Here is a 16,102-nt window from a genome sequence, read left to right as displayed (position 1 = left end):
CTTCTACTCAGAGAAACAGGAACATTCAATGCAGATTTACTAAAAGATCTCTTTTCCAGTTGATGGTAATTACATATAACAATGAATTTATCGCGACAGAGAATGTAGGAATGGTTAAGAGGATATGCTCCGTGGCTAACAGGATATGCTAACCATATCTTCCCTGTTGTGTCACGGATTCTAGGAGTCAGGAAAAAATACAGAACACTGGGATTCTTTAAGAAATCTTGTACTAGTCTACTTCTGGAACGATTAAACATCTGTGACAGTCTATCCACTCCATATAGGGAAACATTTATGTAGTACCATCAGTTAAAGCTTGAAGGAAAGTAACATCTGTTCAAACCAGTTTACCAAAACTAAGCATACATTGAAAAGAAAAAAAATGTAACTGGAGGCAAAAAGAGGGTATGTCTAGCTATAGCATAGACTCCTTCATAAATAAGTAAACAAATAATACTCTTATGTTTGCTAGGGTGCCCGTTCAGCCACATGCTTAACCACAGCTTGCTTTTAACACCATATTAGTCTTTAAGGAGCAGGGATTAGAAGTTTGTGCCCGATTTGCACTCAAAGCTCCCAAGACCCTGTACCTTCTGCCCTCCATCTTAGTTCTTTTTCTTTTGCACATCTTCCTTTTCCCAGGCAGCAGGCACAAATAAAACAAACCCATCAAGTTCGTCTACCTGAGCTGAATTTTTTTTTTTGGATGGATGGATAATTCTGCCAGATAAATAAACTTCCAAATATTTGAGAACAAGAGAAGGGACACAGAACAGTCAAGACAGAACACTTTTGTTTTTGTCAATATTTCTTTAAATCCCAATCCATCTCCTAGTAAGACTGGACACTACTTACAACACTCCTAGAACTGCAGAAGAATGGAAACACAATAGGGAGCGAGTGGAGAGGGGGACAAGACAGCCCAGTGGCTGGCTTCAGACATTCACATACACAAAGCCAGCATCCACTGGAGTCATTAAGGCCCAGATGCCCCACTAATAGGAACAAACCCAAACACAAAGGTAGCACATGAAATGTATTTACCTATTTAAACACAGGCAGCTGGTCAGGCTAGAATGGGGAAGGTAACTGCTAATTCCTTGTACTACAAGGAAGGAATGGAGTAAAAAAACCCAAGCCCACGGGCAGGTTTTTGCTTTGTGAACCTCTGTCTGTGCTGCTGGTTAACAGTGGTAAGTATAAAAAAATCAAAGAAAAATAATCTATTTATAGAACAAGTCAGTAGTCTGAGACATTTAGAAAAAAGTAAAAACAAGTCCTTCTTTAAAAATGGATTTACTAAAACAACTGTCACCCAGAATGACCCCAAGCCCTCTGGTCCTCTGGCAAAGCCAGGGGCGACTTCAAACAAGAATTGTTGCTGATTGTACACTGGTACACATCCAGCAAAGCCAGCAGGGAGGGGGATTTGCGCTGCGAACAGTATCTGCAGACTGCTTGCTGGTATCGCTTGAGGCCATGCCCGTAGCCTGGTGATACTGGAAATAGTTGTGAGTGAAACTTTTCACAGAAGCACATGTCAGTGTAACCTCTGAGGTAAGTGGGCTGTCTTCTTTCCTTCCCATCCCTGGGTACAGATCACAGAAGCTGGTGCCCTGGGTGCTGTACCTCCTTGCCAGCTCCATCCTGCATGAGACAACTTTAATGTGCAGGAGTGCAGAACTCTAAGCAAAGCCTAGAACAGGAGAGGGCACCCCTGTGGAAAGGGAAGTACTCTGCTTTTCCCAAGCTCCAGTCTAGCTAGACATCTTCATCACTGTTTTCTGGCCCTCCTCAGGACAGGAAGATCAGCTGTTCCCCACTAAGGAAAAAAAAATTTGCCTAGTAGAGTAGAGTTGGGTTTCTTTTTTGGTAAACAGAACCTTTGCTGATTTCTGAGATCATGAGCTCCTCTGCCCTTTAGCTACAAAAGAGAAATAAAAAGGAATTCATCCACTTGCTCCCATCCTTATAGTGTAGTGTTAGCTGCCTGGATATGGCGGCAACTTAACTCTCCCAAGACATTGCCCCACTCACTGGGTTGGCATGGGGAGGCAAAAGATAACTTCCAAAGTCACCTCCTTAGGGTAACCTGGTAGGCCTAAAAGCTCCAGCCTATGCCCACCAATTCCAGGCCAGCTCCACTGCCAACATGTACTTCTAACACCCTGAAGTGTCTACTCTAACAGCCTCGGGTTTGCTCAGTCTCTAAGAGCAACAGCCACACTCAAAGATGGAAATACTCAAGTCAAAAAACACTGGCTGCAGCTCCTAATCAGGTGGTGTCTGCATAGATGAGTTGGTACCACTGTGCCTTGACGTCCCCATTGTATGAAGGAAGCCAGCTGTAAGGAAGGGACCAACTCTGCTGCAGGTCTGTACATCCTTGGAAGTGAAGCTCAGTGGCTACATTAGCTTCAAACCCTCTCTTTCTGTAGGGTTTCAGTGGTCCGTTTCCCAACAAGTTCCAGGCATCGAGTAGTTGCTAACTTGTCTCCTTAAGATCTTCCATTGGTAGTTTGTAGCTCAGTAAGAAAGGAGGAGGTGGCGCATGAGCAGGGCTACTTGGTCCCTGCATTGGCTTCTTTGCACAGTTTATACAGATGTAATCCTCATTCTCAGCCATTTCTGGAGAGACACCAACGCAAACTTGATGAAACCACTCATCACAGCCACCGTCACACTGCACCCAGTCTACCTGCAAGAGATCAGATCAGCAACACGCAACACATTAGAAGACAGACAGGCAGCATTTCTATGAAGAAAACACTATTTAATTCTACTAAATCTACTTGATATACCTAGAACACAAAAGCTTTCAGGCACAAATTAATGCCCTGTAGAGCTTGTTTTAAAAAGCTGCTTTGTTTTAATAAAAAATAATGCTCTTCCAAGAAGCCCTGCCCATCCCAAGACCATCACAGTACAAAACAAGTATTTCAAACTTTCAGCTGAATTTGCTATAGAATTAGGAAATGCATGAAAAGTAAATTAAAACTTAAGGAAAAAAGATTAATTATTAGATTTCTGTAACTCCCTGAGTACATGTTCATTTCAGTCAGTGGTCAGAAACTGAGATCAGCAGGGTAACAGACAGATTCTTGATTTTAATGGCATGCACTGGTACAACTATGAAAATGGTTACTGCTGTAGTTCTGCCTTCACTTCGCAGAGGAATGTAAAATAATTAGAAAAGTAACAATAGTGGCAACCTATTTAAAAGGAAGAAACACGATCAGCTCTAGATGTTGCTTTAGCTTGCAGGAAAATTATTACTGAACAATTTTTTAAAAGCAACTAGCAATGGACACTAAGAACTGCAGCTTCAGTCGTTACATTCCCATGTCTGCCATTTTTCGTTTGTATGGCATTCATCTGTTGAATGAACAAAACCATGCCCAACCTTATGGAAAGACAGTCATTCCATTAAAAGCTTCAATTATACAATCAGGAATTTTATTTGGTTTCATTTATGCAAGTTTGACAAATCTAGTATGTCCTTTATAATATGAATTTAAAAGCACTCTCCTCCCTCTTGCAATCTCAATTTCTGCAAAAATGTACTCATATAAATCTAATTATCATCTATGAAGTGAAGAGAAGAATGGTACAAGGACTGCATCATCTTTTGACAGACTCACCTTCCAGTGTAATTTCTAACCTTGGTCTAAGATTAAGGCTTCAAAAAATTGTCTTTTTAAGCAGATGAACACTTGAATTCTATGTTTCAATTTTGAAAAACAAGAAGTTCTTGATATTTGAACCTACCCTCTCTCTTGTGCAAGCCAGTGCAGTACAGTCAACCCTACAGTTATTATTGGGAGCGTTTTTTGGTTTTTTTCCTTCTTTTCCCCCACTTCTCAGAAACTCACTTAAGTCAGGAACATTTCTAGCTCAGTCACAGCATTGACTCTTTGAATTAGACAAGGCATCTTGCATAGTCGACAAAAAATTTACATAGCTTGAAGAGGTTAAACTTCCAAACCAAGTACCTTTTCCCAGATTTTAATTTTCCATCATCGCTTTCTGTTTTAAAATACCTAAGAGAATAAGGAAGTTCTATAGTTTTAGCTACAGCATCTGTGTACCTGCCCAAGTACTACTCAATCCTCTCTCATTTCCAATCATGCCACTGCTGTTGCTCATGCCGTTCAACCTAATTATTAAATTTTACTGGAGCTTTTGACTTTACATGTAATTGCCTACAACAAAACCAAGCAAAAACTCACTTTGTCCTTGCAGGGCCTCTGGCAGTTCTGCGCAGCACATACAGCGTTCTCATCATCTGACTCCTCTGCTCCTGACCAGTCGTACTTGGAAGGAATATCTAGAACCTTCTTCTCTCTTTTTTTCTCTGTGCTTTCCTTTGCTAGTTCCACCTTTGCCACAACTGCTTTCTCCCGCTTTTTCTTCCGCTCCTCTTCCTTAGCCAGTTTCTTTGCCAGCTTGTTCAGCTCCTTTGTCTTATCTATGGTGAGTTTTAGCTTCTTCTTCTTGGGTTTTTCCAGCTTTTTCAGCTCTTTAGATTTTTGTTTCATATCTCCAAAGAACTGCTCTGCTCTCTCCAGCTTTCGTTTCCTCTTCCTCTCAGAAGAGTCTCTCCCTCTCATTTTCAGTGGTTTCTCATCCATGCTGTCATCCTTCATAGAAAAGGTGAAAAAAATATTTTTTTCACATATATATCTCCATATACTGCAAAACCTGTGGTTTGAGAGATGTTCTTACCTCCAGCATTCCCCTGACATGGTATGAAGCAAGCTTTTCAACAACAGAGTTAAAAATCATAAACAAAAAGGAGCTCAACTTTATTTTCACCATACTAGAAAAAAATCCTAAGTGGTATCAACTGTGTTAAAGTACAATGAATCAAAAACGTCCAGTGGAAAAAGTAAAGCATCAGCCAGGATGAGGAGGCAGAATAAGCAATAATTACAGCTCCCTTCTCACGCTGCTTTTTAACAAAAGTTGAGAAGTTTAATCATGTGTTAGACGCTCTCACTTATTTTTCATCCTAGGTCAGTCTTGCCTGTAATTATTTTTGAGAGAAAGCAATTGCTATTCTGGAGATTAAGAAAGAGCAATCAGTGAATTCTTAAAATGTATCATCAACTCAAGCAAGAAAGTAATAGATCCATTATTTGAATAGCTTCCAAACTGGTACATATTGTAAATAACCTGGCATCATTAACAACTCTTAAATGGCAGGCTCAGATCAGAAGTGAGGATTAAAATCGGCAAGCTCTGTCGCTGCAGGTAGATCCACAGTGACTAGTCCTATTTATATCTGAAAGATTCATATGTATAGCTCCTTTGTACAAAGGGGACTGACTCAATTTCAGTTCATCCAGCTATATACTTTAACCTTAATAATTATTAATAGATTAAGGACATACTATAAGCCAGTAAAAAAAAAAGTGTCTGTTTATTGTACATTACTTAATACAGCTACTCTACCCAAAACCAAATCCTCAGAAGATTTTACAAGAGTCTACCTATTTCACACGTAACTAGACATAGAAAGGTATTCAATTTAAAATGAGTAGTTCTGGTCAAACAAGTATTCATAAGGGTTAACCAGAAAATGTCGTAACACACACACCCTCTTACCACGACCTCCCCCAAAAAAAAGCTGTGCTTAACAACATAACAGTCTGGCATACTATTTATAAATTGCTATTTGCTGGCATTCAAACTGTTCTTCAATCAATTCCATGCCAAATCCGTTACATTAAAAAAGCGTTAAGCCTGGGAAGTGAATTACTTTCATCAAAACATGGTAAAGCGGTACTTCATTTGAGGTAGGGTCTGCTTTATCCTACTGTTCTAACTGACGGCAGCTTGGCAACACCTTGACTTATCTGTTGTATATGGATGGCACTCAGAAAATGAGACAGCTGATTAATATGAGACTTCCTGTTCACAGCATGTAACCTTCCATCTTACCTTAGTGTACACTACCAAAAAGTCAAGAATGAACACTACTAAGTGTTTTTCCTGTCCAGTGACTCAAAAAAAAGAGCAATCATATATTCTGTAACTACACACAGTCAAACTGAACCCCATCTTCAGCTGACAGATGATAAAAGGATGCGTTCCAGTATAGCTCCTCAACAAAAGAGTTTACCTCCTCTTCCAGCACACACCCCTCATTCACACATACCACTTAGCCACTCCATGAATGAGGATAAGTGATTTGGACTAGACCTCAGAATCAGCAGATAAGCCTGCCATTCACTGTCAACTGAACAAAGAGATCAGGACATCTTCACAGTATATTCATAAAAAAAGAAATTGTTTTATCTGTTAATCTGAGTAAGAATAGGACTCCAGGATAGATTCTAGGATATAATACCAAATCATGTTTTTTTTAAAAAGTGTTATTTTCCCACTAACAATGGAAGTTCAGCAACATACAAGTATCAAGTTATATAAGGTAAGTGTAGACTTTCCACTTCTAATTCTTTTGCAGATCAGTTCTGATTCCAAGCATAATCAAGAAAAGCATTTCCTTCCCTAACCTTATCTTTTCTAAAATAAGGTTTGCATATGGAACTGCCTGAGAAAACTGTTCCAAATACGGTTAATTGTGGAGGACAGTGCTATGGCACGAGTGATCAAGAACTGGATTTTTGGACCTCTTATTCTGCTGTTTTCTGGAATCTACTATTTCCCAGTTGAAATCCAAACATGTCAAGTAACTATGCACTCAACTACCCAAGATTTTTTTTTTTTAAAAATCACCAAAATGATGTGGGGTTTTTTCCTGTACTAGAATATTTCAAGTTCCATACCTCCATGACATGAAGGAACCTGTCCTCAGAGGGTGGATGAGTAGCCTGTAAAATCCGCCAGATGTGCTGAGTCTCATCCAGTGATACCTCTAGCAGATCCCCTACCATCATTAGATCTTCTAGCTGAGCTTTAGCTCCAGGTGACAGCTCCAATACAGGGGGCTCCAAACTGCGAGGTACCAGTGGGCTCTTCCGAGGCTGCTTCCTTGGAGTGCTAGAACCTTTCAGACAGGAGGCAAGTCACATAAGAATAAAAGGAAGAGATCAAACCCAAAAGAAATAGCACACGTCTTACCACAACAATCTAAGGAGGGAGCCAATCCCAAGCAAAAAACATTGACACAGGTTTATATATCAGACATCAGGAAACAGATGCAATGTAACTCTACTGTACCTTCTTACAGACAACATATCTTCTACAAGTAGCACAGGTAACAGAGCATTTCCCCTCCTTACTGACTGCCCATCCCAGCTATCTGTTCAATTTTATCTCAATGTATAGAAAAGCAAATACCTTGAGAGCAGCTTTTAGAAGCAGACGAATATGCATGTTCGGCACAGAATGAGGGAGCAGTCCACATGTGTGTCACCACTTCCTCTGATTTAATGGGGATTTCTTCATCGCAAAACAAATTGGGTTCCAAGCTGCTAGAAGATTTTACACTGGCATTGTCCTGAAAAAGACCCACAGAAAACATGCAACATCTGGAACCAGAAAATACCTACTTCAAAGTAAATTCTACTAAAACGAGCCAGTCTGCTGTTTCTAAAATCCTATTTTGAAGCACTCCACCAGAGACACCAAGACCATGTGCAAAAGGTACAAGTTACACCCCTACTTAAATAGTGGATGTCTCTATGGAGACAGGTCAATAGATTTATAGCCAGTTTCTCAGAAACACTTGACAAGTTTTCTCACTAAGCAGTCACTCTAGTGTGGTCTCAAAAGTCAAGATAATGACAAGAGGCAGACTCTTAGCCTACATAGTGGTTTTTTTTGCTTGAAAAAAAATCGGACTGCAAGACCATAAAGAATGCTATCTTTAGTAAAGAAGGGGTATGCTGAGTAAATAATGGTTACTACAGAAAGAAACAACTAAAGATCTTACAGGTGAGGAAAAACAAGGTGTATTCTGGCACAGCAACAAGTTGTAAACAGACGGATGACCACATAATGGCAAACAATCAAATGCCGCCCTGGGACTGGGACTTTTATGGCAGTCTTAAACCATTTTAGGATAGGACCAAACACCGAAAGGAAGAGGGCTGTAATACTTGAGGCTGTTGTGAACATTTCAATGAGCAGAATAACGATGGCTTTGGCTTGTGCTCAATGTATTGTGTAGGATGGCTGCTTAATTTTTAAATGCATCACACTGAAATGGGCCACATGCAGTCAGAGGCAGGTGGATCCATTAAGAGAAGAGAGGTTAGGAATCCCTCAGCACTGAGAGAAGCTTTGTTTGACTATGCGTTACATTAGGCAGAGAAGGCGTAAGGCCATCTGTGTAGATTCCCCAATGTCTACTAGTACCCACTTCTCCCCTCTTCCTCTTCACACCTGCAGGTGAAATTAATAAGGATAATCTCCTCAACCAGCTGTCTATATCCACAGCATTATCCAGAACTTATATACCCCATCACATTTGTGATGAAATTGGTCAACAGGTTTAATATACTTAGCATGCTGTGTAAGACTGAAGTCTTTCAGAAAAAAAATAAAAAACCCAAGAAGCTGGCTTAAAAGAAGAGAAAGGCCGTAGAGCAGTTATTGACAATATTTACCTGAAGATTAGCTGTGTGGGTCCCAATACGGCCAACTCAGGAAATTGTACCACCCAGACACTGTCATTTCATGACATAAAAAGGGAATTTAAGAATGGTAATCTCTCTCTGGCTTTCAGTTACACGTTTAAAAGGAAGTGAAGTGCACACTTATCATTTCAGTTCAGAATTAAATTGCCCAGATGAAAAGGTAGAATAAATACATTCAGAAAGAGGAAGATATTTCTCCCTACGTAGTAAAGGTTATATCTAGTACAATATCTTGTTCTGGATATCATATTGTAGTGGTTTAAAGAAAGTTCAGGAATAATAGGGAAATTAATAAAAAGATATCACCCATTTGTTAGCTATAGGCAACACCAGGTGCAAAGAAATGAGAAAAAATACATGAGACAAAAAATGAAGGCAATTAAAGGTGAAGAAAATTTACCGTACATTTGACTACTGAATCAGTCTGCGTGGAGTAAGTCTTAAAATAAGTCTAGCCATTGCACTCATAATGAAGTATTTGCTGGCAAGAATCATGTTTTAATTATAAGAGGCACAATATAATCAAATAGGCCTTTTCAAACGTGTTTTTGTAACCACTGTTGTACTTGAGATACCTAAGGCAGTGGTTTATGAAATATAGTTTATGGACTGTTAGGTATCCAAGGATTACTTCTACAGGGTCCACAAGAAGTTAAGAGCAAATTCATACATGATGCATCATAATCTATATACTTTTTTTTTTTTAAACCACATCACTCCACTGGAAAATGTTTATAGACAAAAAAAAAACCAAAACCAAACAAAACAGTCCTTGAATGCCAAGAGTATAAAAGTAAGCTCTAATATATCTTGCTATATCTTTGTAACATTACTGCTTTACTTTTTACCTTTTCCTTTTTTTTTTCTTTTTACTGCTTTTTTTTTTTTTGATAGTTTAGAACTGAAGAATTTGGTTGCCTGAAAATTTGTTTTCTATCCCAATCATGTTAGTTGGCCTAACAGAAGACATTTCTGGTCCCTGTCAGCTTTGCTTTGACAGATTTTTACTTTTAGGTTTTTACAATTATGTATAGTGATAGACATCCAAATCAAAAGGGTAAGTAACAGATTTTGAAATCATGACAGTGGAAATCATTAACAAATGAAATCACACTCCTGCAAAACCCTCAGATCCTGAACAAGCATATGCCATCTTTCTTGACATATGCTTTATCACAGCCTCAGAAAATGCCACATCTTTCAGAAATGCCTTATTACGACTCCTGATGCAAAGAAGAGTTTGAATTTTTTTTTTAATTATTTTTTAAATAAAACTAATTATAAGCTGTAACATCCCATTGCAATGTACTCTTGTTGACATCTCACATGGGACGGTAAGATAAATGCGTGTATTTGCATAAAGCTGCTTAGAAACAAAATACTAAAAATAGGAGACTGAGGCAAATCATACCTAGAAAATTTGCTGTCCCATAATAAACCAGAAATTCTGTCTTTGAAAAATTTACATGACCACACTAAGTTAGATATGATGCTATCACTAAAATGAAACCACTGCACAAGAAGCAAGAGTGGCATTGCTTTTGTCTCTACATATATCAAAAGGACATTTCAGAAGTTCTGAAGTGAACTACATCACACTGAAAACACTTGGCTCTCTATACAATTGACTTCTCATGACAGTTCTTCTCTAGTTAAAACATTTTAAAAATCTAACTGCAGTTACAACTTCTGAAATGAATCCAGACACTAATTTCCAACATGATCTATTCTTCTAGTCCTGAATATTTCCACATATCCAAAATTGAATAGATGTCCCTCTTTATATTAGGGCTGAGTGATTAAAAATGTATGAAAAGGTAAAAGAAGCTCTAGCATGAGGAAACTTCTCACAGGGCATGCAGTTTTCAAAACTAATTTTTTGCTGTAGCAAAAACTGTTGAAGAGCTCTCCACATAGACACTTACTCATATTTATGATTCATAATATCTCTGAATGGGACAAAGACAGCGTTCATCCTTTAAGATATTACAAATACAAATCCCTTGAGAAGTGTATTTTTTTCCTTAGCGCTAAAACCCATCTTTTGAAGCTCAACCACGGGACATCTGGAAATTTTGAATAAAAACATTACAAAACTTCCCAGTAGTCCAGAGCTGAGACATTCAAATAACATCAAGAAGTACCTTTTCTGCAACAGCAGCCCCAGCAGAATCTACAGAGCTATCTTAAGAAAAATATTCTGAAATAAATTGAGTTAATAAAAAAAGGTGCTCTGGATTAATTCCACACAGACAAGCCACACTGGATTACCTACCTTTATGTCATAGCCATACGTCTCCCTGATGTCTTCATCAGAGTCTGTCTCTTCGTCATCATAATCCAAAGTCTGTCGTGGGGATGAAGACACACTCCCTATCACTCTGTTAAAGGCTGATTGCTGGAAACTAGTCAAGTGTCCCTAAAAAGAAATGGAATATGGGAATGAAACCGTAAGATTTCCACTGAAGTCTATAAAAAAGCTGAGTTACTAACCAAGAACACAGTGGTTCTTTTGGCCTGAGGATAACTGCCTAGACAGTCACAGAAAACCCTAATTACAGCAAGATGGGATGAAAGATAGGGAAATATCCAAGGAAAAAGTTCTATTAGATTTTTCCATGTTTATGAATAATAGCGACAAGAAAGATCAAGATACTGCTGCTCAGTGCTACCAAATTATAGTCTTATGGTTGTACAAACTTCTTCACCACAGTTTCATCTGATTACTGGTCTCAATCTCAAGATGAAGTCAGTCGTGCAAGTATCAGCTATTGCCTATAGTCCTCACCAAAATTTACTAACAAGACACCACATGCCTGAGAATGATAATCCATGAGAAATTATAAATATTGAGACCTTTGATTCTGTCAAGAGGGAAAGAGCATTTAGACACCCAAGTAGCCACTGCTTTACACACCTTCAGGCCCTTAGCCAGCTCTTATATCTGAACTGACATTTTTTACAAGCACCTTCAGCAGCTGCTATTGACAATGAGTACAAAGCAACAGACCTGTTCCTGGACCAGCATGTAACTGACTGAAGCCAGTCACAGCCTGAGGCTAAGGAGCACTGAATTAAATGATTTTGGTATGTCTAATTCTCACCTTTTTACTGCCCTCACCTCTCCCACAAGATTCTCCAGGAAAGATAAGGCTTTTTGACACATTGAAGGAGGACAAGCATGGCAAGGAGCAAGATATCCACATCCCTACCTGCAGGTCTGGGTTAGCTGCTGCTTTCTGTAGCTCTGCACTGATTATCTTCTCTGTTTTCTCCCGTGCTGCCTGCTCCACCATGCGCTGGCTGAGCACAGAAAGCTTAGCCAAAGCAGAGGACAACTCATCAGTGGCCAAAGCCTGCCGTGCTCGGTCCTGCCAACTCATGGCACGTTCTGTTAAGCACTGCAAGGCCTCCCCTTCCGGCAGCCGTACAGGCAGCTTCTGCAGAGACACCAGCAGAGACAGTATTGTCTCAAGTCGTGGCCTTCGAGAACGCATGCAAAGTGGACATAGAAACTTCACTTCTTTGGCCTGCCAACTAGAGCCCTTCTTCTGAGAACTTGTTTTGGGAAGGGGCACGCAGCCACTATGAAACCAGTCTTTGCACAGCTCGCACTGTAGCATGAATCCGCTAGCTGTTTTGCGGCAGATACAGAATTTGACTTCTTCGATCCGATCCACCATAGTCATCTTGGCCAGGTTGGCTGCCCTGAGAGCATGCATGGCTTCAATCTCCTTCTGTTCCCGCTCCTTGAATATAGCCACCTACCAGCAGAGACAAAAACCATTCATGACCTTCAGAGCTAAGAGACATCACATTTTATTAGCAATGTAAGAAAAGGAAAGAAAAAATTAGGGTATCTTCCTATTTAAACTAGCCCAAAATTTAGGAATTGTGTGATCTAATTAAAACTTTAGCTAAAATACCTCCTCCTCAATTACTCATTACTCTCCTAAGTCATTCTGACACAGACTCTATGTAAACATTAGATAGATGACCTTCTCCATATCTACAAAGTTTCTAAAGATCATAATTAAATCTGTCTTAAGGCCTCCAGAAGAACAGGTTTTGACTCCAGGAAAGAAGTCAGAATCAGTTCCATCCTGTGGAACACTTGTGTACACAATGTGTACACACAATCCTTGTGTACACAAATGTGTACCAAGACAATGCAGCTGAGCATTGTTTCAATGTTGACTCAGCACCAGGAATGCCTGAATGCCCATGTATCTTTCTGAAGAAACTTGCATTTCCTCAGTGTCTCCATTCAAGTAACTATAACAAAGCATGCTAAGGTAAAATGGACTGTGTATGAGCCACATTAACAAGCTCGCATATATTTTCCTTGTTCCCAGAGAAAGGGCAGCCAGATGACAGCAAATTCCTCTAAGAAGCCACATCAATATCCTGCCAGCAAGGAGGAATCAATTCTAACAGTCCCCCCTGCCCAGTTTCTCTGACCAAGCACATACAGAATGCCTTCAAAACCAACCTAATACATCTTGGTACTGTTCAAGGTAGAGCTATGCCTCATTCCACATTATTTTGATCTGATTTCAATAGATGTTAATATTAGATGAACAGCCACAGATATTAATCCAAGTTAATAGTTGAATCTTACATATAGTGCAATACATATTAAATATGAACACTTAGTCTGAACTCTGCTTCTCTCTACTTTCACTGCAATTAAAGCTGAACTATATTCTTGCGTGAAACATCGTATTATGAGATACTTGTCTCCATGAGATTAATCAGTTCCTCCATAAGATTTCTTCTACACAGATCAGAGACACCCATGTAACAAGAGACACCATCTTTCATTGCTCCTTACCACAGCTGCAGTGTCCCTGGCCTCCTCCAGCCCATCCTCCAGTTCACTTAGGGATTCCAAGTCAAGATCTTTCTCCTTTTCCTTCTCCATCAACTCCTTTGCCCTCTTTCGCCTATTTTTACTGCTCCCATAAACACCAATATCAGTCCGAGGGCTCAGAACCTGTAATCACCAAGAAAATTTACACTGTCAGAACCAAGGATGCCAAGAACAGGAAAAAAAGTTCTAATCTATAATGTTGTTATGGTTTCAGGAACATATATGAGAACACCTAAGAAAGGCATTACAATAGAGTCACCAAAGAGCAAAAAATACTGAGCAATCTAACATCTCTGAGATCTGTCAATGCTAGAAAGAGGACAAATAAACAGAAAAGGGTATTTCATACATACAGAATTTGAATGTAATCAGCACCACAGCGACATAGCTGGTCAACTTGAAACCCACTGTTTTCGTAATTAAATTACAAAATCTATACAGATTAAGTTATCATACATATAGCTAACTGAAACACTGTACACAGTGAGATATCAGTAATTTAACATTCACTTCAAATGCTTTAATCAGTCGCAAGTCTTGAAGATCTGCCATGATTCCATATTTACATCAGCAATTTGGTGGCTGAAACGAAACTAAAAAATATGCTATAAGCCTTTTAACAGTATTAAACAAAACACGGGAGCCTGCAAAGCACTTTTAAGGACAAGAAATAAATTTTAAGTAATCTTGATGAGTTTGAAGGCATACTTAAATATAAAATCTAGCAAATTAAATTCAACGTAGAAGAGTTCAAATTAATACATTTATGAAAACAGTCAAATGCAAAACCGGAACATGGTAAATAACTAGTTAAGCAGAAAAAATACAGAGAAGAAAAATTTGGATCTACAGTGCATCATAAACTGAATAAAAATCGGTGTGATGTTGCAACAGGGGCAGATCCCATCGGGAAACATTAAACACCAGTATCCCCTTGGAGACACAAGATGTAATTATTGCACTTCACATGGCCCTAGGGAAGCCATAGTGAGAGGATTCTGTCTGGTTTTGGACATCATGCTAAAACTGAAGACAAACCACACAGAATAGCAACAAGATAAGAGTACGAAAAATATAGCCTACAAGAAAGTGTTGAAAGAACTGGACTTGTTTTCCCTAGAAAAGGGAAGCCTGTCAAGTAGACATGATAAATCTTCACACACATGAATGATTTTTATTAAAACAAAGACAGTGACTACATTCATTGAAGTCAAACAAACAGTAGCTGACTTAATTTTTCTTATAGTTAAACAGCTTATAAAATATCTAATCTATTTTCTTAGAGTTTAAACAGTAGAACAAGTTAAAGCATTCATCAATTAACGACAGCTTCTATGTCCATTTCAGGCCTACATTTCTACAATTACACAAAAAGAAATCCTGTTCTTTCCCTGACAAAAAGGAGTTTTAATCTGTTTCTTCAAAAGCAACGATTGAGGCTGTCTATACATAAACCAAGACCAGCCAAACAGACTTTTTGCCTTTTTTATTCTTTTAACTTGAGAACAGCTGCAGTTTTTTATTATATTCTATTCTCAAAAGGAGCTGTAATCTACTGTAATTGAACCAGCTGTTCCCTCCAGACCACAGAGAGCCATCAAGATCAGGTTCTGAAGGCTGACACAGAAGTGCCTGTTGCTCACCTGTAACAGACTGTAGCTTGAGTTCTTCTTCAGGAAGGTCCTTCCTGTGCGCTCTCTCCAGGCACGTGCTGCAGCTACCTGTGACTCCAGCTGTGGCAGAGCATCAAGACGCACTGGTATTGGGCGGCCTTTGGCAGACAAGCTCTCCAGTTGCTCCAGGTAGGCATAGTTGCTTCCGTTCTGGGGTAAAAGAAGTTTTTTTAAGCCAACGATTCCACCATTGTGTTGGTGACCAGCTTACTTTCAAGCCATACACTATTTTGTCATTGGCTAAAATAGAGTTCCATAGGGAAGGAAAGGAGGTTTCTATCTTAATGATATTTTAAAAACTATCACATAGAATTTTTATTTTAACAGCCATTCTGACATGGCCAGCTGTCTTATTGAACAAGACAACATTTCATTTCTAGATAGTTATCTTAAATGCTGTCTGCTTAACAGCAAGCTATAATATCTGAGAGTTGTACAGGGGCTGATGTGAAATCAATTGGGATTCTCACTTCAGTTCCCAACAAATATCTGATACAAGAACAGCAGTTACTGTCCAGAGATCAACACCTAGAAATATCACAGAAGCTATGCCCCTTTAGGATCAAGTTATATTGGTAGGGTAATAGAAGGGGAGGGACGACACACTACTGAACTAACAATATCATGATTTCATCTATTTCAGACAGAAAATTCCAACCATCAGTGCCATTAAATTTTACACCATTTTGGGCAGAACCAAAAAACCAAACCCCATTTCCATAGCCAGCTCCAAAACTGAAGAACTGTGAGCAGAATATATTCCACTGCAGGTAAGTATTTCAAGAGACAGTATCAGAACAGTTTCAACACCAAGTAAGGCCCTTTGAGAGTTATATTTGTATCACAATGAATTTGCCAGCTTTTAGATTCCCCACGAAACGCATAAAAGGAAGGGAAATAGAAATTGTATAGCCAATGGGGAAACAGCAGCACAAAAAGAAAAAGAA

General features: G+C 39.1%; 1 protein-coding gene across 1 annotated transcript in view; it reads right to left on the bottom strand.

Moving 5' to 3' along the window:
* Positions 1-707: 707 nt before the first annotated feature.
* The window catches only part of KDM5A (lysine demethylase 5A), a 49,237-nt gene continuing 33,842 nt past the window's right edge, over positions 708-16,102 (bottom strand). The window contains exons 21-28 of the mRNA XM_074144532.1: positions 15,126-15,305; positions 13,444-13,605; positions 11,822-12,373; positions 10,885-11,028; positions 7,309-7,468; positions 6,795-7,015; positions 4,233-4,643; positions 708-2,701 (exon numbers count right to left, since the gene is read on the bottom strand). Coding sequence (XP_074000633.1) covers positions 2,489-2,701; positions 4,233-4,643; positions 6,795-7,015; positions 7,309-7,468; positions 10,885-11,028; positions 11,822-12,373; positions 13,444-13,605; positions 15,126-15,305 — 2,043 coding nt within the window. The 3' untranslated portion in view covers positions 708-2,488. The remainder of the gene's footprint in view (positions 2,702-4,232; positions 4,644-6,794; positions 7,016-7,308; positions 7,469-10,884; positions 11,029-11,821; positions 12,374-13,443; positions 13,606-15,125; positions 15,306-16,102) is intronic.

Source organism: Numenius arquata, chromosome 2 (assembly GCF_964106895.1).
Source record: "Numenius arquata chromosome 2, bNumArq3.hap1.1, whole genome shotgun sequence".
NCBI classification, from domain to species: domain Eukaryota; kingdom Metazoa; phylum Chordata; class Aves; order Charadriiformes; family Scolopacidae; genus Numenius; species Numenius arquata.
Note: the sequence above shows the minus strand (reverse complement) of the source record. Positions and strands in the feature narration are given on the sequence as shown.